The following is a 25,138-nucleotide window of genomic DNA, read 5'->3' on the forward strand; positions in this document are numbered from 1 at the left end:
TCACATGTTATAGGTCCATTGTTTTAAGCTACACCTTGTTCTTGGCTTAACTTCATATCTATGACTCCCTGATCTGGGATGCAAAAACACTAGATCAGTGTTTTTCAAACTTGGCCACTTTAAGCTGTGTGGACTTCATGCTGGCTGGGGAATTCTGGGAGTTGAAGTCCACACAGCTTAAAGTGGCCAAGTTTGAGAAACATTGCACTAGATGAAAGCAAAGAGACACATACAATCTGAACTTTTTGTTGCCATCTACTGGTCATCTAGATTTTTGCAGCATATTTCTGATTGCCATTCTATTCATGCCTCCATTACTCATTGGCTAGATTCACATATTGGGTTCAACTATGGTTTCTTTAGCCATGGCTTATTAAATAAATTCCACAACAGCAGTTGGGTCTTAAGCTACAACTTCGAAACTAAACAAATCAACTTATGGTTTAGCATAATGCGTGTGAATCAGGTCACCAGCAGGTTTCCTGAAATCTCTGTTGTCCATCTTGTTGTCTAATTGTTCTCACTTGCTGCAGCCCTGGTCTGCTTCTCTACTACTCTCCTGCCTCCCTGTTAATGTCTCATTTTTCTTCCTGCCACCAAGGTAACAGCTTTTTTCTGTAATTTGAAAAAAATTATCAAATTTTAATATTCCTGCCTTTCTTCTTGTTTTCCTTGAACTGTGTTCCTTTGTACAGTTTTATTTTTATTTATATTTCAAATTTGGTCACCTCCCATCTCACTAGGAAGTGACTCTGGGCAGTTTACAGTTTATGTTCACATGGAAGCAAGGCCTACTGAATATTAATTCTGAATAAATATATACAGATATGTCCTTTTAAAAAAAGAAACAACTGTTTCCACTCATGTTCCTATTCCTCTCTATCATTTGCCCCCTTCTTTTTTCTTGTTTTCTGATTGTTTCCAAATGTTAGTTCTCTTCAGTGCTAATAAACTAAAAGTGTAACTGGATGGATACAGTTTAATAAGGCATTTTTATTTATTACAATTTTACATCCGCATAACAATGCAAAAGGAGGTGCAGGTTACTCAGTTGAAATTTGCAGGGATTGCTTCACATTTCTTAAGTGTGCTTAAGTAAGTCTTTCTCAGTTGTAATTTCTGGCCAGTAAATTTTCTCCTTTCAGATTCAAATGCCCCTGCCTCATTGCAGCACTCTTGAAATTGCTTATTCATTGGTTTCTGAAAAATCTGCACCCTTCTTCTCCCATCTTACTGTTAAAAAGCAATGGCTGAATTCACATTCTGCAGAAGGTTATAATGTGTTTTTTTTATTATTGTTTCATTTTTTTCATATAAGTGCAGCCAGCTATGGTTTGTTAAACCATGGTTTCATGAATAGGCATCCAGTACAAGCCATGATGATGTAACATGCATCACAACAACATTAAATCATTTGCATCACATGCAAAGTGATGTCATGATGCATGTGATATCATTTGTTCCCATATCCCCCTCCCCCACAGATATCCATGGCTTAGTCTGATGTGTAAATCCAGTCAAGGTATTAAGTGTGTATTTTTTGCAATCGTACTTGAAACTGTTTCAAAGGAAAAGATTGCTGCTAGTTTGGTACTGGACAGTCAGGTGGTACTGAAATCCAGCATTTCTTGCCACTGGACATTCTAGCTAGGGGCTGGGTAAAGCTGAAGTATGTGGATGACCACGTGTTACATTTATACTGATGGATGGCACAACCTGGAGTAGCCAGCAAGGACAAGAGAGTAATGCAGAGGCTCGAGGCCACATGATTGAAAGGAACTGGCCCTCAAGGGATGGCTTTGGCAAAAGTATTACATTGAGATCCCCACACCCCCGCCCAGCTTCTCACTCCTGCCTTCAGAACTATGCTGCCCCTTTCCTAGCCCTAATAAGACCATTCTGAGTCACTGACTCAGGATCGGGCTTTTTAAAAATGCTTTCTAAAATATACTTTAAATAGACAGTTCCATTTGCTACCATTGAAAAAGTACTGTGCTGCTATTCTGTTTTCCTCACCCTTATAGAATTTTGACAGTAGGAAAAAGATGTGCAAAGTGTTGAGAAAGCACAAAAGGGCTACAAATACGAGCTTCCACCCCAATAAAATTCTGAGGGCCATTCTAAAACAAAACCCTTGTCTGGAAGTATCCAGAGTCTTTAATGTTACATTCAGAAAGTGCTGATAGATTCACTTCCTTATGTCACTGCCATGGCTCTTTGGAAAAACAGAAAAGTAGCAGGAAATAATTCCTAGGCAAATACAGAATGATTACTGATCATGTCAACTTGGCAATTCTACATTAAATATCTTTTTGATAATACTGTACAACTTGTTCTAGCCTTGGATTTGTATAAAATTGTTTGCAAGCCAAATTGAGTTTGTGGGAGAATTTCCCCCTTAGATTAATTGTTTACTGAAACTTCAGTCATATTAATATAAGTTTCCCTCTTACAATTTCATTGGCTGAGCAGTTAGAATATTCCTGGACATTTTAGCTACTGTAAGAGCTTGCTCAATGGTTATGGAGGCTGCATTAGCACACCACATATCAAAGAGTCAGAGTTAACTATATAGTTTGGTTAAAATATGTCTTTTTCCCCCATGGATAAGGTATTATAATTCTCAAAAAGCATCTGTTTCTTTCATTAATAGGAAGAGTTGTCCCATTGGAAAACTGTACACGGGTGACAAGGATAGGTAAAAGCCAACTCATCTACGAACATTTCAGAAAACCATTAGAAATGTGTGTATCTGCAGAAGTTTCTTCTTTTTCTAGAAGCAAGCAGAGCTGGAATGATTCTGAAAACAAAATTCATTCCAAAAAAAAGAAATGCAAGCCAGCTAGAAGATGGGATTCAACACAAATGGAAACAAATATTCAGTGTAAATCTGGTGTGGAAGCCAGCAAAGGTATCAGAGGTGAACATGTGGGAGATGATAAGAAAAATAGTTTAAAAATAAATCCGGAAGATTCTTCTGACTGTGAAGCTGGTTCAAGTACTTTAACTACTTCAAGACTGATTAAAGATCCAAGATTAACAAGAAGAGAACAGAATGTGGTGAAGCAAAATGAAGAACTTATTATGAAACCACCTTTCCATGATGATATCAATATAAGCACATGCAAACCAAGTCCTAAAAATATAACATTTAGCAAAGACAAGAAACATAATGGAGGAGAAATGGATAGCCAGTTTCAAGAGGATTATATTTCTCCTTCTGAAATAGAGCATTCCACTCATCTCGATACCAGATGTGCTACAAACAGTTGTACTTCATCAAAGGCAGAACATTGTGGTAATATTTTTCAACCTGCATGCTTTAAAAAAATGTATGTTTCTGAAAATAACTATGTCTATGAATGGTCCTCAGATGAAATCACATCAGAGAATTTTGAACAAAATAAGCTTCAAGCAGTGAAAAATTTAAATCTAAAATCTAAAAACTCCCACATGGCTGAAACCCATAAAAAAGATAAACAAATATATTCAGCATCTGAAAAAGCAAATAACTCCCCAGATAAAGATTATACAATAAACAAAATCAAAGAAAAATCTTCTAAAAGGATTAGCATTATAGAGAGCATCAGATATCATCCTTGTGATACCTGTATAACGGACACTGTTATAAGAGACCTTAGTGAAAAAAGTATGTGTCTTTCCAAGCCAGAATGGTTGGACAAAAATCATTTTGAGGATAGCAGAACATGTATTTCCTTGGGGTTATTTACTGATGAACAAAAAAACCGTGAAACAAACAGCACAGAAGACACACATTTTAATGAGATACGTGTAAACCAATTAGAGGAGGAGGTTCCATGTGGGAAAAAAGCCAAAAAGTATAACTCTGCAACAGAAACTGCATTTAAAAATACAGCAGAAAACTCATCAAGAAAAAAACAAGAACCTGTCAAGACGGACTTGAAAAAACCTGTAGATGATATAAACAATTGTATAGAAACATCAGAAAATTCAGATGCTTTAGATTTAGAAAACACAGATTTTGTTTTCAACGTGAGTTTTCAAAGAAGCTCATTAACAGAAACAGAACGGATGAACAGAGAACATTGCAAAGAGAAGTTGGAAGAACTGCACGACCGAGCATTGCTTACTAAAAGTATCGACTTGACAGGTCAGGAGACAGTAAACCCCAGAATGTTACTCACATCGGTTCCTATATCTTTGGGGAATATGGGGGACACAGAAGGCAACAAACAGTCTGAAAATACAGCTTCTTCAAATGCCGGTTCTGAAGGGTTGAACAAGAACTTGTTTTGTAGACAAGTTCCTGAAATACACGAGCAAGATTTAGAGATAAAATGTGACTATGTAAACATCCACAGCTTAGACATTTCTAGTGAGATTGAAAATGTACTAGAGGAGTATAAGAAATGTCTCTCGGTGTGGCACAAGCCACATAATCATGGAAATATTAGTAAAGAGAATGGCTATCGTTATTTACAAGAACGTTTAGATTGGGGTAATCTGGTTGGAAAACCTAGCTTGCATGTAAATCTTTCAGAAAGTCCAACTTTGAAGGAGGATGAAGATAAGTCTTTATATAGGGAGAAATCTGGTGAGGAAGAAGGAACTGAGTTACTTAATACATGTTCATGCCCTGATTTACAAATTACAATAACCAATATATTTCAATCAAAATTAGAGACTGAAATGGAAAAATGTTCAACTAAATATTCAGCACCAAAAAAGCGTATTAAGTGGTCACAAGGGAAAAAAAAGAAAAAACACACAAAGGGGCAGCAAAATTCCAAGCTGTTTCGCAAAAAGAAAGAACTCAACATATGTTCTTCATCCCAGATGTTTTCTTCATTATCCAAGGGACAGTTTAAAAAAACTGAACAGTCTAAAAAATATATTAAGAATATTCTGAATGCACTTAACAACACCGAAGCATTGCTATGCAAAAACAAACATCCTTCTCAAAAAATAATTGGTGCAATGTTTCACCTAAGAAAAGCTCTGAAGAGTGTTCAGTGTTTAAAAACGGTGACAAAAGCTGGAAGAAAAACTCCAGGTGGCGCATTATCGAAAGCAAAGAAAGGCTTACAGGATGGAACCTTCGTGCTAGATTCTTCTGAAACATCTGATTGCAGTATCAATATATCTTGTAGCAGTGATTGTGCAAAAAATAAAGCAGTAACAGTCTCTGAAAAAAATGCCAGCTTAGATACTACAGATATTAAAAGCATGGAGCCAGTTAGTGGTGAGCCTATCATGTGCGACAAAAAGAGGTTTGCTGTGGAAGGCTTTTTTAGAAATGTGACACAAGAAAAAAATGAAGAGAGTGTAATTGCAGCCATGGAAAACATCAAACAGACTTTGAGTTCTGATACTAATAGCTGTAGAAGCAAAACAAATGAAAATGAATTTAACTCTTCTATGAAAAGAAAGGAATTAACTGTCTGTCAAAGAAGCCAAACAAATGGTGATGAAACTGTTAAGTCTAATGTAAAGATTAGTACTGCTAAAATTGCTACACCAGTTCAACCAACTTTTGAATCTGCTGCAAAAGTAAATGTATTCAGGTCAGATGATATTTCTGGGCCAAATCCCAATTTCACTGCGCTGAAAAAAACAAGTAATGACAAAGCTCTGGAACTATCTGCATTACAGGAGGAAAACATGATTCTGAGTGCTGGAAGGTGTCATGCTTCATCGGCATGTTGGTCTTTAACAGAAGACAGCCTTAATGCCAAAACCTCTGTGGTTCAGTTAACTCCAGAAATGCATAGCAACAGGTCATTGTCTTTAAAAACAAAGTCAAATGATTCATCAAATAAAAATGTAGGTATAAATTGCTCTGAAACCCCAGCAGGATCTTTCAGTAGACAGAAGCAAAAAGTAGATTCTCATTGTAAAAAGGATTATTTAAAATCAAAACTTAATACATTTAGTCAAACAGCCGAACAGGAAATATATACTGCAGAGAACAGGCATTGTAAATCATTGGGCAAATCGGTGAAACATCCAGGAAATAATACTAAGACATCATCTAGTGGTGATCTGCCATCTCCTACATCCTTGGTAGATAATAACTTGTGCCAATCATCTCATCATTGTATATTACAGAAACTTGAAGAGGAAAATATAGAGGAAACAGAAATACCAGAAACCAAGACTGATTCTGCAGCTAAAAGACTAGATATAATCCATGACATTCCTGTGAAGTCATTAAATAACCTGGATTTAAGGCAGGAAAACATGAAACAAGTAAACCGTGTCATACTTGGAGAATCCACATGCAGACAGACTTCCTTAGACAGTGCTGATAACTGTAATCAGCTTCATTTTAATTCTCTACTAACAGCAGTTTCAGAACAGGATCTTGAAACCATTACTGCAACAACTATTTTACTTCCTCCCTATAAAACAAACCAACTTCTGACTAGCACTGAGACCAAGCAAAATGGAAGCTATTTTTCACATACCTCTTCTAACCACTGCAGCAATCTCGGCAATAACATCCAACTTTCAAAAGTAAGAATTGGTCTAAATTCCCATGATTTTGACCTTAAAGTATCTGAAATCTTACAAAAGGCAGATAAAACTTCATCTCTGAATGTACTGCATGAACAGATTTCATGTTGCAAAAGTGTTCTTCCTTTGTTCGTTAGGGCTTTTGAAAGAAAGCAAGGTTGTTCTTTTGAGTATGTTCTGATTTCTAGGGAAATACTTGGGAGCACTAAAAGAAATACACAGGCAAGTCAGAAATTAAAACCTTGTGCTATAGAAGCACTAGTTGAGCTGCAAATTATAATGGAAACAATGGAGTTTATTGAGAATAAGAAAAGATTTTTAAAAGGTGAGCCAACTTTCCGAAGTTTGCTTTGGTATGATGATTCACTGTATAGTGAACTGTTTGGTGGGCATTCAGGTTATCAACAGCAATCAAATTTCTATCCTGCTTTTCAGAGGAGATTAAAATACAGTGCCGTTAATGAATTACAGATCTACTATAAGGAGTTAGTGGAAGCTTTTGAGAACACTATATCTGAGAATAATTCTTATTATTCTTTGTTGAAATTAAGGCGAGAAATAGAGGAATGTGAATCAGTAATGAAACAGATTTCCAATTTATCTGATTTTTTTTTATCCGTGCCCTTTATTTGTGGAGCTAACTTTGGAGATTCTATAGAAGACCTAGAAAATTCAAGAAAAAGTACAATGGATCTAATAAATGTATCTAAAAGTCTTCCAGGCATGAATTTGAGTGCTGAAAAAGATCATCATCTCTGGATTATTATGGAGATTATTGGTAAAAAAATTGAATTTGTAAAGACATGTACCAATGAAGAGTTTAATCTTAAAACTTCACTATTTGGTCTGGAGCATATATTTTTTGATGCTGCTAAAAATCTTGTTTGGCAAGAAAGAAATACATTTTTAAATAGCAGTTCAAAAGATGGGAAAGAAGTGCTCCAAATAAATGAAATTGCTATGACTAAGCTCTATGAGATTTATGAGCATATGATAGAAGATTCTGGATGTGGAAATAATAATAATGTAACTTTTGGAGGACATACCAAGAAATGTACAGGAGACTCTTGTATCTGTGAAGAAGCAGGCTCACAACACAATACAAATTGTTTCATTGGAAACTCTCTAACTTTGCAACAAGATAGTTGTTGTATAAGTGAAATCTTGGATGAAGCACAGTCTGCAGATATTGAAAGGCTGCAACAGCTCATAGGCAGATGTACAGTGCACACTGAAATGCTGAAGAAGTATTTTCAGATTTTACAGGAGGAGGATGTAACTATACTGATAACCCAAGAAAATGTGTTGGATTTCATGAAGAATGGAGGAATAAATCCTGTCATTCTGAAGCCAGAAGCCATTGAAGTGTATACTGAATTGGCAATGATATATGAAACTATTTTTTTCCTTAAAAACTCAATAGCAAAACAAGTGGATAAACCACAGTTTCGTAGTTTACTATGGTTTGATTTATCACTTCTGCCTGAACTTTTTCGATGCCAAGAAAAAATGGCTTCCCTGTCTTATCGGAAAGATAAGCTTTTAAAAACAGTAGAGTCTTCCATCTCTGAACTTCAGGATGAGTTGAATGTTATTTATGACTATGCAGAAAACTTAAATTGTTCATACGCACTTCACCTTCTCACAAGAGAGCTTGCAGAACTTTCAGAAACAAGAAAACTGTTAGGAACATCCAAATCCCCTGTCTCCATGTGTGTTGACTTAGCACCCTACACTATAAGTTTAAATTATGGAAGTACAGTTTCTGAATTAGACTCTAACTATAACCAGTTTTCTTCACTTCTTGAGAAATTGATGTTGGCTGAAAAGAAAGATTTAGGAAAAATGGCTCACATTATGAAGGTGATGAAAACCATTGAGCACATGAAGTTTATCTGTTCTGAACAGGGAAAATCGCCTCTTCCTGTGGTTATACATCAGATGCTTAAAAACTGGAGAAAAGCTTGTCAGTTGAAACGGCAACTTATGGAAACGCAGCTGGATCACAGTAAAACACTTCAGGCTTCCCAAATTCTACACAAAAGGCCATTTAATGTAGCTTTAGAAGACAAGCCCTGTTCATCAGAAGAAAAAATTGATCTCTCACATAACAAAAAGAAAAAGGTAAGGTAATCTGACACTTTCTCTAAACGGTGATTCATATATTAACTTAGTCATGTATTATGTAAATGTCACATTACTTATATTACTTATAAGAGATTACTTATATTTTGGGGGTTGTAATCCTACACATTATTCTATTTGACAGCTTTCCAATGTAGTTTGGATGTACCGTATTTCCTGTTATTTAAGTCCTAAACCAGGCTGGATTAAGGTCATGATGGGGTCTCATAGGCAGTAATGGATTCCCTACTTTGTCTCTAATACTGAACACCAATTTCTGAGTGTGGATGGATAAAGCCATTTTATATACAAAATGAAAAAAAATCTGGCTTTTTTGGAAGAAAAAAATTAATAGGATTTATTTATTACAATTTATTTTGTATACCACTTTTGTTTTGGTCTGATTGTTTCATTTTTGTTTTAATATTTTGTATTTTTATATGTTTATGTTTAGTTATAAGCTTCCCAGAGTTGTTTGTGAGTCAGGAAGCCTATAAATTAAATAAATAAATGATAAAAATAAGCACATAGAAATATTTAAATGGTTTCTTTGTACTTTCCTTGTCAATTCCTCCTGGGTATATAATTCTATTCTTGAACGACTCCTTCAAAAGTAATATACCATGCACAGCCTATTAATACTATTTCCATTAATATAAAAAGACCATTACAGTATATATGAAAAAAGACTAAGGGAAGAAAACTCTGCTTTACAATCTCAAAGTTCCATAAATGTAGTAGTGTATGGATTTGATTTTAAAACACCAGATGATTTTTCATTTAATTTTGCAAAAGTAGAGTGTTTTGAATATTTCAAAACTTTGCTTTAATAACTACCTGCATACTCCTAGACTAGAATGAATTCATTGTGTGATTACTGTTCTACAGATTCAAATAAACCATTCCCAGAATGTTTGGGAATGTACATCACAGCACTTACTTCCACCTTTTTTCTCCAGGCTCTAAATCTTGTCTTATGGCAAAGAAAGACATGGAAAGGAGGTCCCTCAGGCATTGACAGAACAACTGTTTGTCATTAGGGATGGGGCCATAACTACACCACTGTAGCAGTTGCATCTTACATGGAAAAAGATTCAGTCAGCCCTATCCTTTCAGTACCCATGAATTTTCAAGATAGTAAGCTATCAAAGGAAATTGTTATGGAAAACCTGCTGACCTTGTTCCTTGACTCTTGTAATTGGAATGCTTGAGCTCTTGTAATTAGATTGTATAAACTCAGTGTTCCCTTTTCTGCAGCTGCTGCTATTTCAGCAATGCTACTCTTTCTATAAAAAAAGCATAGTGAGAGTTGCTATCAGCATATTCAGGACACTTCATAATTCATGTATATTTTGCCAGTAAGCTGCTTCACTAACAAGTTTCAGCAAGATTATTACAAATAGTAAATACAAGTCTGTTTTTATCTTTTCAGTCAATGTGAACTTTGCTGCTGAAGGAAACAATGATCTGTAACTAATGACAGATTGTTATTAGTTTTTGACATTTATATCTTTTATAACATTTAGAATGTTATTAGTTTTTGACATTTAAGTCCTGTGGCCTCATTAGTCCCATACAGAGATTTCCATGGCATAATTAAAATAATTTGCAATAAATAAAAACAGATAAAATAAGCAAATCTAAACTAAGAATCAGCATCCAGGTAAAGCAATAAGTAAAACAATGAAACTTAACAAGAGGTTCTAGTTGTCTGTAGAAGTTCTAACTGTACTAAAATGAACCGCAGCTAGGATCCCCAAAGTATCATATTATGGCCAATAGTGTATTGAACTAAGTCTGATTATTGCAGTAAGCAGGCAAAGGTTGCCCTATTATCCATACAGTATTCCAAATCACTGTTGACTTTACAGATAATGCCTAATCTTTTGAATTGTTATAGCAATGGAGCAGAAGCCAGTGAAACAGGAAAAATAATGAAATGACGGTGTTTCAGAAAGGAATCACTTTCAGACACTCAATCTTTAAATCCTTCCCACAAGAGATAAAGGACACTATTAAGTTAGTTATTTCTTGTACTTTAGGATGAAAGGATATAATTCTGCTAGTTATTCCCTGCAGAATATTTTTCAGTTTCTCTCCCTTGCTGAAAGCAGAAGGCTTTGCTGTTTTCTTGCTCAGTGTACTTGTAGGCTATACACCATGAGTATATACATTAGAAAGAGGAAGGTTGATGCCTCCCAAATTTCTCAGCTCTTGGATGTTCCAGACTAGGTTAATCTAAGAACCTGTATCTGTGTAGATGATGGTGCAGAAAACTAAGTGAACTTGGTGTACCCTTTTAGCTCAGCTTTTCTTTTTCTGCAGATCCAGATCCACTCAACAGTCATCTCTCCCCCTTGGTTTGATTCTCTAGAACAGAGATGGGCAAATTTCAGATTTTTAAGATCTATTTTGTTTTTATACTGTGAAGAATGGGATTATTTTTTTGTTATCATTCATTGTTTCTGTTTAACAGATTTAAACTATTTAAAAGCATATTCTGTACTAGTAGATCCTACATCTGCCCACCTTGCCTAAAATCCTTTAATCCTTGCGTTATATAACCTGAGAATACTCTTTCTTGAAATTTCTGGGAAATTCTTTCTTAGTTCTGTCTGTGATGTACCCTCCAGTTGTACCAAGCTACATCCATAATTTTCAGAACAGCAGTTTTGAAGTTCAGCCTGGTTGAAGAAGGTAGATAAAAAATTTTGTTCCTTCTTTTTTTCTCAACAATTCTACACATGCCTTGAAATAAGTTATTTGGATTTCTTTGTTTTGATATAACTGATGTCACACCTACAAATCTAGCCCTGAATAACTGATTTAGGCTAGCTTCTGGGCATAGAGAAGGTGCAAAACAATTACCATGCTAAGAGCACCTCCCAACCTTATCTGTGAAGTGAAAAGCATTGTAGTGGCACTTTATTTTCAGCTATGTAGGTTTCTCATTATAATTTATTCCCACTCTCTCTTACTGGGTCCATTTGCACCCAATATGCAGCATATGCACAGACTTTCTAAATTGCCTGGACCCCAGAAATTGTACTGCCAACATTCTGTATAGAAATTTGTTACTATCAATTTCAAACCCCTGGATACATTTCCCAAAGGTGAGACCCTAGAATATATTATTTATTTTACTACCAAATTTGTATCAACCCTTCTCTCTGCTCACGATGCAATTCAAAATTTCCTTAACCACACAGCATCTCCAATTATTACAGCTTTTATGTTAAAGGACTTGTTAACTGCTGTGAAGATACAGGAAAAATAAAAGGTACAAACTTATTTTGCAACACAAATAAGTGTACGCAGAGCATTGGTAAAGAAAACAAAAAACATACCATACCTAATTCAGTTTATATTGTTATTTTTAACCTCTTAGGTAGCTGCTTCATTGCTGACAACTACCAAGATAGATGAAAAAGAAACCAGCAGAAATTTGAGGTATACATATAGGTATAAATATTGATTTAATAGAAAAATAAACATCTAGTGCATTTATTTAGATCTTTTATTATTTCACTTTTAAACTTCCATTCAAAGAATGCGCTTGGATAGGACTGAAGTCCAACAACACATCAGCAAATTTTTCTTCCTGCTCCAGCCCTTCCTTTCTCCTCCCCACTCCTACCTTTGCATGAGAATAAAAATTGCCAGCTTTTCAGTTTGATTGAGGAATACAGTTTCATCAGTGAAAATTGCACTGTACTAGGAATCTTGGTCTTGGTTCATCTAAGTGATTTTTAGTCCAACTTACATATAGTGTAAAATTCCTATCATAAATGGATGGTTCACAGATATATGCCAGATGGCTAGAGGAGAAAATAAGAGAGGTTACTGCCTTCTGTGTTAAGACATTGCACCATTTAAAACATACAGCAAGTAGACCTTTATTTAAAAACTCCCATTTAGGATGTTTTCAAACTTTATCATTATTGTGTAACCTTAAATATGCTTTATTTTTGGGCAACATGTTTAAGCATATGGCTAATAGCAAACTTTGCAGCATTTCTGATTCCCTTTCAGAAATGCTGAATAAAATAATTTCTAGAATTAGTTTAGTTCTAGAACTAGTTTCAAAACTAGTTCTAGAACTAAAATAATCTTTAGTACTCTTGATAATGGCTTACACTATGGAGAAAATGGATCCCTGTTGTTTGTTTATCTTAACTTCTTGATGGTGTTCATGGCCATCAACCAGCGTGCATTAAAAAGTTGTGTTTAAGAAGCAAGTCCCAAAGATTGTGGACTAATGCTCAATGGTTTGGCTTTTTGAAACCCTCCATGGTTCTGTTTTGTCTCCTTTATAAAATCTAAATGAAGCCTTTGGAATGTAACCACAGATTTGGAGTATGGTATCAGCAATTTGTATCATCCTATATCTCTCGCTCTCAAGAGCTTCCAGAGAAGTAATAGACAAATTAAATTAAATCATTATCTGGAAGCAGTAAAGTATTAGAAAGTTGCTTATAAATAAATTGAAGCATAATCCTAAAAATGTGTAGGTAATGCTGGTTGCTATCTGTCGAGGCATTATGTTATATGCAGAGTTTATTCACTTAAGAGCCAGTGTTTCTGCTTGGTATTATCGTTGAACAATGTGGCTCAGGCCAGTAGTGCTGCATTTTGCAGTCTTGGCTACTGCACACCTTTATGCGCTGTGCAAATAATCTGGTCACACTGAAGTTTGATTACTGTTGTGTTTTCCATATGGAGCTCCATCTTGTAGAGAATTTGAAAGTTTCAGGATGCAAAAGGAAAGAACTTGGGTATTGACTGGGACCTATTGTATTGATCATGGTGTACCAGTATTATATATTGATTACCAGCCTTTTCCACAAACCTGTTCAAGGGATGCGTTTACACAACTCACTAATTCAAAATGTAATTTGTTTAACATAATATATGAATTCAGTCAATGTAGTTCATAAATGATGGTATGGTAGATGGCATTCTTCTCCCCGATAACAGCCCTACTACAGAATTCCTTGTCTCAGAATATTTAGTTACCTATTTCACTCCTCACCTTCAGATAGACAAGGAGTAAGAGAATAGTAATATGAAGTTGCTTTTACTGCCATGTGAGTTTTCCCTGAGAAAGGCTTGTAACTGACCAGCTGTTAAAGTGTCACGACGATTGCCTCCAAAGAGTTATAGAATATAGGCTATTATGGCTGTAAAACAGAACCGATTGCACGTTGCTCATTGTATCCACAATCTAGAGTTGGGAGGTTCTTCCAACACTTATTCCCATTTCTGGACAAGAGTTTGGCTCCAGTTCTTCCCTGACAGGTGACTGTGATTCCCATCTCCCTTGAGTTCTCCTGAAGAGGTACCAACATCTCCTTATTAGAGGATTCTTCAGAGGCAGTCCTTACAATAGGATTTGTTTCTATATTTGCTTTATATATATATGAGAGTTCTTGTCAACTGCTTTGCACATCTGTACAGGTACAAAGACAATATATAATATTTTAATAAATAATAATGCCAAATAAGTATGGGAATTATTAACACTAAATAAATAATAATAAGTTCCAAATAAGTATGGGAATTATTAACACTATGAAAAAGGATAGGGCTAAATATTAGATAGTGAACTGTGCCTAAGATGTATTTGGGGTATACTAATTTGATTATTTATTATTGCTATTTTTTTTAATTTATTACTTAGGAGAGCCAGTTTGGTGTAGTAGTTAAGGCACCAAGCTAGAAACTGGGAGACCGTGAGTTCTAGTATTGCCTTAGGCACAAAGCCAGCTGGGGGACCTTTGGGCCAGTCCCCCTCTCTCAGCCTATGAAGGAGGCAAGGGCAAACCACTCTTGAAACCTTGCTAAGACCCGAAGGCATCAAAAAAAAAATTATTCTGAAGTCTACTAAATTTTACATCAATTTGTGCCTGTTTTTATTTTTATTTTGATTTATAATATGCTTAAATAATGCACTAGTATTTAAGATTGGGTTTATACAACATATTAAAACATGAGATGGCTTATTTTGCTTTGGTTTAACTTGTGTAAACCCAGCCAATTGCAATTTATTCAGTAAATCACAATTAAACAAACTCTGGTGACTAATGTATGAATTCAGTTTAAGGTCATGAAAGAAACTGTGCTTTGGGTCTTATACCATTTAGATTTTGTAACTCATTGTTAAGTTGAACTTTAACATTGAAATTTCCTACCGTCCTTCTCTTGAAATGCCTTTTCCTTATACCACAGCTGTTTTATGTTCTCCAGTTTGACCTAAAATAAAAATTGGTATATTGGACTTTAAGTGAAACCTTCACATTATTATTTTTGTTCCCATATGACTTACTTTGTGTACACCTGTATGAAAAAGCAGTGGTCTTTGGGAAGGACTGCTGAACAGCTAGCAAGAATGTCATTAAAGTTGATGAAGCGTTGTATTTAATTTTTTGACAAGTCTTTAGATTGTTTTTACTATTTTTACTTCCAATTTGTTCTTAAGTGACTCAGGGTCTATCATCAGATTTCTTTTTTCATAGGATATGCAGGTGTTATCTTCACAGTGTGTGAGATGAAAATCTGGATGTAATAATTGAAAGATTTCTCAGAATGGAATTTCACATACAGTGAGGAATACATCTGTGCTGATTGTGCTTACACATAAGAGTCTTAGACCCTGATATTTATACTCAAAATAAAAGGCTATTTATATAGGCCTGATCTGCACTACTTTAATGCCTCATTCTGGAAGTGTATATATAAATGTAGAGACATCAGTTTAGATGGGCTCCAGAAAACCCTACTCTTTTAATTTGTTGTATTGAATCCTTTTTTTCATAACACTCCTGAGACATTTGGAGAACTGAGAAGTTGATTTTACAATGAAGGATATGTTAACATTCAACCCTTTTGATGTAATAAAAATTACTTCAAAAATTGTAGAAAATTAATCTGATTTTTGTTTTGCAGAAACAGTGGAAAATGTAATTCCTCAGAAGGTGAAGAACTACAGTTAAAAATTCCACCAGATACCCAGAATAGAAACATTAGGAATTTGAGAAAAAGAACACCAGTCACATTTTCAGAATTAAAAGCTGCTTATCCCTATGAATGTATTTATACTTCATCAGATGCCTCAGAACTCAGATTCAATAATGCAGATGCATTAGCAAGTCAGCAAAACCTGCAAGATCTAAACAATGTCAAAGAGGGCAGAAAGAGTAGTCAGAATGCAAAGGAACATGACAAATATTTTTCATACCATGGTGACATAAATAAATGCATGTCTGTATCTCCAATGAAAGTTCAGAGATCTCCTGAAGAAGCTATTAGCTCAGTGGAAAAATTAGGTGAAGGTAATTCTCTAGTGACCACAAAAAAGGCACAACGTGATTTAAAATCAGATGTTCTTCAGAATGATTCAGATGTACAGTCTGAATACAGCATAGGCATCAGTTTATCCTCAGGCAATAGCAGAAATGGTGAAAATTCTGAAATTCCCAACTACCCACCCACAGATAATTCAGAATCCTCAGTTATGACAGAATTAAGTAAGTCCATGGAACTGCAGAGTTTCCACTCTGAACCCTCTTGCAGTGACAATATCCAAAATTCTGGTGAGTGTTCTGCTATTAGTGAAAATGAATATTTTGAGGGAACTTCTATGCACATTTACAGGACTGTCTATCCTTACTACTCTTGGTACTTCTATCAAACTGGTAGTAATTCCCACTTAGTAACCCAGACTTATCAAGAATTAAATTCCTATGAAATACATCCACTAAATCCTGCAGTATCTGCAACTGTGGTGAATAGTGCATACTCCAGTAGGTTTCACGCGCAGACTATTAGTCACTTTGATGTTAGAGAATCACAGAGTTTTAACATCGCACAGGCCTATCCAGTACATGGGTATTTCAGTTCCGTAGCGGCTTATCCATACACTTACCAGCAGCAGCCAACATGGTATGCAGAACATTGGCCTTTGTCACATGCTGTTTTTCCATATCCTTCCAATATTGGCTTGTGAAACAATGGCCCTTCAGTGTTTCTGCTGTTTTGTTTTTTTAGTGACAGTTACTGGTTCTTAGCATCTTTCTGTCTGACAAAGATAGAATCCAGTAGGATTTAGTTATGACACCGTGATGGTGGATTGGTTTAGAGCTTTTCAGGTTTCTTCTTGTGTTTGTTTATTTAAAATCTGATGTAATAAATCAGCCCTGAACTGCCATACTATGAAAGAGAGAAATGTCATTATTTTATGAGTCAAATTGCAAATGTTCTTTAAGTTGTTTTACTAAAATATTAGCCATAAGATGAGCAGATGAGCATATACTCTTGAAATGAAGGCAGAACCCAGCACTAGGTTAGAGAGTCTAAGCCATTTCTCTCTGCCTGCTTTGCATTGAAATGCTTACAGAATCCTTGAAGAATTTTGTGTAATGTAAAAGGTAAGGTGGAAATTGCCACTGTACTTGAAAAGGCAAAAAACAAAAAAGGATTTTTGTAATAGCTGAACTTTAGAAGAGGTAGACATAGAATCACACATAGCATGATTCTCCTATTGTAGACCATGTGTATTGTTTCACTACTGTACAGCAGAGGAAAGGTTTATGTTATTACAATGAGAATAAAAACCATCACATAAAGTCTATATTTTTGCTTTATTTTCAAAGGCTTAATAGTGGTCATCTTTTTGTCCTGAGTCAAATCTTTTTCATGACCTTTCTGTCCAATGTTTTGAATACTTTATTAAAATATTTACTTAGATCTTTGATGATAAGACTGCTGCTTATTATTTCAGATAAGACTGCTATTGAAAACTTCAGAGAAAGTCAAACCTGTGAACATTTCAGAACCACATGACACAGGTAGTCCTTGGGTTACCACGGCAATTGGGACCAGAATTGCCATCACTAAGCAACACAGTCATAAAGGACAATATCACACAACCATACCACTTAGTAACAGCAGTTCATTAAGCGAGGACCACACTGGTTGTTAAGTGAGGACCTCACATGACCACAACTTCCAACTTCTGGCCAGCATCCCAATTTACTTTGCTTGTGGGAAGCCGGCAGGGAATGTTGGAAATCACGATCACGTGACCCCAACTCGCTGCAACATCATAATCGCAAACCAAGCACCAAGTGCCCAGATGGCAATCACATGACCGCCGGAATGCAATAGCTGGAAGGACACGTAAGTCCCCCTCATTCAGCGCTGTCACAAGTTTGAACAGTTGCTGAACCAGTGGTCATAGCCTGAGGACTGCCTGTACAATAAAGTTACATTGGGCTGTTGGTACGTTTAGTCAAATGAAATAGAAGCTCTGGTTTTGACCTTTAAAGCCCTATGTGGCATGGGGCCAGATTATCTGAGGGACTACCTCTCCCCGATTACATCTACCCATCCCATTGGGTCCGGCAGGAGAGGCACACTGCAGGTCCTGTCAGCTAAGGAGTTCCATCTGACGGAACCCAGGAGACGAGCCTCTTCTGCCATAGCGCCCACACTTTGGAACATCGTCCCCCCCAAGGTGAGAGGAGTCCCAACCATTGTGACCTTCCAGAAATCCCTTAAAATGTGTTTTTTCTCCACAGGCCTGGGGATCACCTGGCAACAGAGCCTGGGTTCTGGCTGCATCACTTATACCATTCTGATGTATTCCCTCTTGCAATTTTGTTTTTATTTGTTTAATTATTTTAAGTGATCTCTGTAGAATGTTTTAATTGTTGATTTTATTGTATGCCACTCAGGGTCACTTTGTGTGAGATGGGTGTATCTTTGATAAATAGGTAAACTATGATTTTATTGTACCTTGGCACCACACCTCCCTGGATTTAAAAATTGAACTTAATAGCAATGGAGGCGAATATGTATTCAGCTTGGTATTCGACAAGGCAGCAATTAACCGACACATAGAGATAAACAGCATCTACATACTATTCAAAAGAGACAAAAGACCAGAAGATTGCCTCACCAGCATTCAATCACCAGCAATCATCTCCAGCAATCATCACCCAGAGAAGCAAAGGTCACCACCAGGCACACAATCAAGCAGTCAACATACGCTAATCAGTGAACTACCAGAAGAGCAAAACAGAATCCCCACCCCCACCAGCACTGGCAAGGCAGGCCACAGCAGATAAATAGAGAGCAAACCTCATCCCATTTTAGCACTGAAGATGTTACCTAGCTGGGTAATGAAACGTTTGCAAGAAAAGAACCAAGCTCAGAGAACCCCAAGGACTCCACTGAACTTAATAGATTTGAGTCAGTTCCACCGAATCCATCTAAGTTTACTTACATGCAAACTATAAAACTTGCTTCTTGCTGCAAATTCCCTTTTCTGTATTTGTATTTGTCAATTGGAATTCATGTTTTCAGCTTCTTGAATATGTTAAAATACAAATCTGTTTTCCTTTTTCCTTTAATTCAGTATTTCCTTTGTCTCTTACATTCATACAATCATTGTAATAATACTACATGATCAACCTATAAGTCCAGACTCTGATCAGGCAGCAGTGCAACAAACAAACAGGAGGATGGTAACTTTCCTGGACTTTTGCATCCCCCCAAATTGCCCCAGATCTCAAGATGGATATATGTCATGAGAGTTCAACAATCTTACCCTGGAATCTTACAAACTGTTACAATATTGAACTCAAAGAGTTACTGAACTCATGAGATTAATAATTTAAATTTTTATTTTCATTTAATTTGGGGTTGCTATAGATGCCTTGCAGAACATGAGCGCCTTGCAGCTAAGGCACATTTCCCTTGAGAAGTCCATAATGCTTGGAAGAGTTGAAAGACAAAAGGAAGAGGCAGCCAGCAGCTGGGTGGATGGTTTGACTATGACAGCAATGAATGTACAATCGAAAGACCTAAAAGGTCAACTTAAAGGCAGATCATTATGGAGATCACTAAGTCACTTGACAGCATTTAGTCACTACAATAACATGTGAACTTCTAAATGGACTGCATTTGATTGCTTATTGGGGTGGTTTATTGATTCCTGCTGAGGAAATAGGGACTACTCTAAAGACAAGACATAGAAGACAACATTCTTAGAAATTAGTTCCTAAGGAGCAAGTTCACAGTTTAGCAGTGGGGAGTTCAAAAAGGAAGTTATGAATAAATCTTCCTTCTAAATAAATAATACAAGGTAAAAAAGAGGAAGCCAGTGGAGATGACTGAAGTTGTAACTTACATTGCTTCTGATACACCAGTTGCTAAATAACAATAACGAAAGTACCAAATTAGAAAGAACGAAAGAAAAGGCAGAACTACTTAACTCCTATTTTCGCTCCATCTTCTCTGAGAGGAGGATATATGTTCCATTCTGAAGTGCTAGTTGAAGGAGCAGGATTTTAGTTTGTACTTGTTAGATTTATGATACTATGTATTGTTCTGGGGTTTAATTGTGTTACGTTTTTATATTATTATTGTGAATAGTTAATTTTGTGAGCTTCCAAGACTCTGTGATTGTGATTCAAATTCTTAGTAGTAGTAGTTTTAGTATTATTATTTCAAGCTGCAGTTGTTACCTGATTGGATATGTTGCTATCCAAATTGCCAACCAAGCCTATGAAGTGCTGAACAAATTGCTGGTAGCCTGGTTGAACCCCTAATCCTGGATAATTGGGTGAAGCTGACAGAAAGAGGACAAATGTTATTATCTTTAAGAAGTAAAGGAAGACAGTGAATACTATACATCAGTCAGTCTAACATTAATACCTGAAAAGGGTCTAGAACAAATCATATAGCAAATGGCATATAAATATATTTAAAACAATAATATTGATAATAGAAATCCACATAGATTGAATTGCCAGACTAATTTTATTTCACTTGTTGATTGGGTAATATCCTTAGGTGATAGTGGGAATGTGGTGGGCAGGATATATCTTGACTTTAGCAAAGCATTGACAAAATATTCTTTAACGTTTGAGGGACTGCCTCTTCCTGGTTACATTTACCTGTCCCGTCATGTCGAGTAGGAGGCGTACACTGCAGGTCCTTCTGCGAAGGAGTTCCATCTGGCGGGACTCAGATGGCGTGCCTTTAGAAAAGGCCCCCCGCCCTTTGGAACATCATTCCCCCATCTGCTTGCCTTCTGGAAAGCCCTCAAAACATGGTTTTTTCATCAACCCTGTGGGTCCCATGGGGAGCTGGCAAGGTGGTTGTGTGATGTCAGCTGATTCTCTCGCTATCTCGGGTTTTTATGTTTTCGGTTTTTCTGTTTTATTTATATTTGAGTGTTTTATGGTTTTTATGTTTTTATATATTGTATGCTGCCCAGAGTCATGTTGTGTGAGATGGCGACTATATACATTTGCTAAATAAATAAATGTTCTGATTAGCAAGCTGAATGGCATGACTCTGGCTTGAAACTTCTCAAAGCTCAAACTGGAGTGAGGTATCAAGTAGGGTGCCATAGTTTTTGATCCTGGGCCTGGTACTCAATATTTTCATTCATTACTTGTATGAAGAGGTAGATGGAACGCTTATCAAATTTGTAGATGGCCCCAAACTGGATAGGATATGAAATGATCTTAATAAAGTTGCAAGCCACACAGTATTTTTGTTTGTTTCTCTACAGGAAAAAGAAATTGAGTGAACAAGGATAGGATGAGGTCTACCTGGCTAAGTAAAAGTACATAGGAAAAATCTTACAATTGCTGTTGATGACAAGATTTATATTCATCTTGTTCAGCACTGTGGCACAGCTACTAAAAAGCTGTTGAGCATGACTCCTGGTGATTTCAATAATATATTAATGTAGGTTTTGGGGCAACAGTATGTATTGCTTTCTACCAATCTGTTTTTTAAACCATCTGGTCTAACCTAGTATTTTCTGACGATCTTCTCTCCAAGTACTAATTAGGTCAGATCCAGTTAACTAATTAACACATAACTATGTGTTACATGCAATATGGAAAAATATAGAAAAATATGCTTTCAAATGCAAAGATACTATAATGGAGCTTGAAGACAGTGGGATGCCTTCAACAGAACTATGTATTCAGCTAAAACTTGAAGAAAACAAATTTAGATGCCTGAGATCAAGGCAAAGATGCTACTTTCACTCTCCAGTTCTCTTTGTTCCTACTGCTATATAATAGGGCTGTTTATGCTTCAAAAACTAGTTGGAAGCTTGGACCTTGTGTGTGCACAGTGCCTCTTGCCTCATGAGAGAAAAAGATTTTGCGGCTTTAAGGTGTAAACTTGTTAATCATTAAAGTAGTTTTTCTCAGGCTCAGGCAGAAGCCTGAAAAAGGGGCCAGCTGCTCCAAAGAAGAGCAGAGAAATACTGCTGGGCTCACATTGCTTGAATGTATTCCAAATAATTTGTAAAGTACTGTATGCACAACCCTGCTATTTAACAGCAGTCATTTTGAGCAGTGTCCTTAATATGCTTATGACACAATTCTTTCTCTGATAAATTTGAGTCAGGAGTAGCTGTGCATGATCAGGGCTCTTGCTGAATGGGCTGGATTCTGGTAGGAGAATCTGGAGGATAGTTCCAAGATCCTAAGATTGAATCAGTTCTGGAGCCTCTGGGGTCTTTTCTCTTTATTGAAAACAACCATCCTGCTTCAAACCAGTGCTCCTGTGGCATCCTGCTCCAAGTCCCTCTTGCTCCTTGCCCTACATTCAGACCCCTAGTTTCACTCTTGGACCAATTTATGGAACTCTCTGGCTCTGGTCTAGACTCGGATTACTCTCTTGTCTCTGCCTCTAAATGCCTCCTGCTAGTAGTCTCTGAGCTACTCAAGTACAAGATAGCTAAACACTTCAATCTAATCAAGCTTTAAGTACTTTCTTTTGAAACACTTGCCTTATCACTAGTTACTGTTAAAAGATTTACAACAATGCCACAAAGACTCTGAGACTTGTCATTGCTTTCTGGTTAGGCTGGCTTGCATAGGACAGTCAGAAAGTGCTGGTGTTACATCTCATAGTCAGTCAATCTTTTGCTACCCATTGAGGCACATGTAACTGGTTCTTTCCACTTGCTTTGCTCTGCAGCTCATGAACAGCCAAGAACAGGAGATGTAGCCTTGGTCCTTTGATAACCTCCTAGCTTTATTGAGTATAATATAGCCAAGTTTTGCTTAAGCATTTTCATGTGCACACATCTGTCACCCTCCACATGCTCAGCAGAATCCCACAATCAACTAAGTAGGGAAGAAACAAGCTGCAGTGTCAGAGGTACACATGTTGTTTCCCTATCAGCTTCCTGCCCAATTTTCCTTTTCACAGCAGTCCTCCTCCTCCTGCCTTAGCTGGCTCTGCTGAGTCTCTGCCTTTCTTTCTTTATACTGTACAAGGGAAAGGTGGCAAGAGTAAATGCAACAGGTTTGTTAAGCATGCCTGGGAAGGTGGTTGGCAGAGTTCTAACTGAAAGAGTACAGAGGTGAAAATAAGTAAAATTTGGGAAATGCAGTGTAGCTTATGCTAGGCAGAGGGTGTTCAGCAGATTTTTGCTCTTAAGAGGTGCTTCAGAAATACATGAACATGAGAAAGAAGCCTACTACCTGTTATTTTTAGAGAAAGTGCGTGATAAAGCAAGTAGGCACAAAATATGGAATGTTTGCACCATGTGGAGTTGAAGATTGGTTGCTGATTATGATAAGAACAATATATGATGGAAGTAAAGGATGGATGAGGCTAAATGGAATGATTAGCAAATGGTTCAATAGTGATGATAAGACATGAATGTGAGATGTCCCAATAATTGTTTAATGTATAAGGTATTTTCATGGTGTGTTCGTTGGGATGTGAATGTGTATGTATTTTTGTATGCAGATGGTGCTCTGTTGTTGGCTGAGAACCTCCATGATTTGCAGCAAGTGTTAGTTTACATGATGCAACAAGGAGTATATATCTGAAAATGAATGTATTTGATCAGGGAAGTTGTATTTGATAGGGAAAATGGAACAAACAATTGCAAATGATGGATCACTGGCAAAAAATATAGGAGTAGATGAATTTGTATACGTTGGTAAAAAAGAGTCATGTCACGTAAGATGGGCATCCATATAAATATGATTGATAAATAAATAAATGTTTATTAAAGATGGGAATGTGGAGAAATTTGAAGACATGCAGATGCTGGTAGGAAGTAGTGGGCAATATGCGCTCTATTTCAAGGAATAAAAGTTTGTTGAAAGAAAGAAAAAGGTTCTTGTGTAACATTTTATTCCTCCTTGCATATGCTTTATGAGCTGTGTATGGCAAGATAATGCAATGGGAATGAGTTAAAGAGTACAGTATGTGGTAAAACTAGAGATAAGGATGAACTCATGATGAATTAATATGGATTGAATACAAAAGTGAGTGACTAGTAGGAAAGAAGTATTTGGAGATGCTTTGGTTATATATAGAGAAGAACAAGGACTGAACTGCAAAACAAATGTAAGAAAGAGTGAATGTGTTAACAGGAAAGGGAAGATTGGGAAAGTGGTGGTTAGATGAAGTTGATGAGATCCCCCAAAAGATGTGAGATGTTTAAAGAACAGAAGAATATATGAAACAGTGGAAGAACTTGATGGAAGCAGGGATGGATTTCAAGGGTAGAAAGATATGGAGTGATGAAATACATTGGTGTAACTATTTTCTTTTTCCTATTTCATGTCTATATTTTGATCACTATTTCATACTCCTCCTTTGTGCTTTGTGTAACATTTCTTATCGTGAAATCACATGACGGATATGTATGTATAATGTCCAGCTGTAAGGCTAAACTAGAATCCTATAAGCCAGTGTTTGCCAAGCTTACCCATTTCCAGTTGTAAAGATTTCAACTCCCGGAGCTCCCCAGCCCTTATGGGCGCTACTGAGAATTCTTGGAGTCGATGTTCATGTCTCCAAGTGGCCAGAATTGGGAAACACTGCTAAAGCTCCAACTGTTGCTTTCTTCTGCCCACAATAATCATATATTTTCACTTCTCTCTCTGATTGTTGTTGTTGATGGTGGTGGTATTATTATTACTACTATTATTCATGCTTGCGCCTTAATAAGCCCCATTTGTTTCTACACCCACAAGAGGACAGAGACTATCTCCGCTATTTTAGTAAAGTAAATCCTTGGGAGAGTTTATTACGCTGGATTGAGAAATGATGCTTGTATGGGAACGACTTTCTTCCGCAACAGTTTTCAGGGTTTTCCTCTCCCGTGATCCTCAAAGCAATTTACAGAAGACGCTTATGAAGGAGTTGTAACCTATCTAGATGAAAGCTTCTAGCCGCCCCTGTCTGATCTCGAAAAGGATCCCCTCAGTATCCGGACTACCAAGACACCGCGTGCTGCAGCCTAGCCCCTCCAAAAACCTCCCCCTGCCACTCCAAAAACCTCACCGACGTCTCCTTTGCCGATCAGGAACGGCGTTCGGTCCGAAGGTTCCACAAGAGTTAGGTCCTCCGGCTCGAAGGGGGCGCTACCACCCCTTTGACGTGAGGCGTGAAGCGGAAGTGCGCAATGCCGTGACCGTCGGCGTCCGCCATTACACGGTGCCAGAGAGAGGAGGGA

The 25,138-nt window shown here is 36.8% G+C and overlaps 1 protein-coding gene and 1 long non-coding RNA gene across 3 annotated transcripts in view; one reads left to right on the plus strand and one right to left on the minus strand.

The window, feature by feature from the left end:
• The window catches only part of TEX15 (testis expressed 15, meiosis and synapsis associated), a 41,662-nt gene extending 20,621 nt beyond the window's left edge, over window positions 1–21,041 (plus strand). Inside the window, exons 7-9 of one of the 2 annotated variants that reach the window (XR_015797352.1) lie at window positions 2,654–11,319; window positions 12,011–12,072; window positions 15,568–15,633. Coding sequence is in view for 1 of the 2 variants with exons in the window: in XM_025166449.2 (XP_025022217.2) it covers window positions 2,654–8,622; window positions 12,011–12,072; window positions 15,568–16,627 (7,091 nt within the window). In the remaining variant the exon portion in view is untranslated. Of the gene's footprint in view, window positions 1–2,653; window positions 11,320–12,010; window positions 12,073–15,567 lie in introns of both variants that reach the window. The other variant, XM_025166449.2, reaches the window with a different exon arrangement.
• On the minus strand, window positions 13,936–25,101 carry LOC112540606 (uncharacterized). Its single transcript, XR_003084689.2, has 5 exons — window positions 24,967–25,101; window positions 20,151–20,254; window positions 16,547–16,699; window positions 14,814–14,874; window positions 13,936–14,071 (listed from the first exon to the last, which is right to left on the minus strand). It is a non-coding gene; the product is annotated as an uncharacterized LOC112540606 (long non-coding RNA).
• Window positions 25,102–25,138: the final 37 nt, after the last annotated feature.

The sequence above is a fragment of the Python bivittatus genome, unplaced genomic scaffold, assembly GCF_059951505.1.
Source record: "Python bivittatus isolate LINGU-HERP-01145 unplaced genomic scaffold, Pbiv_v1 ctg000520_np1212, whole genome shotgun sequence".
Taxonomy (NCBI): Eukaryota; Metazoa; Chordata; class Lepidosauria; order Squamata; family Pythonidae; genus Python; species Python bivittatus.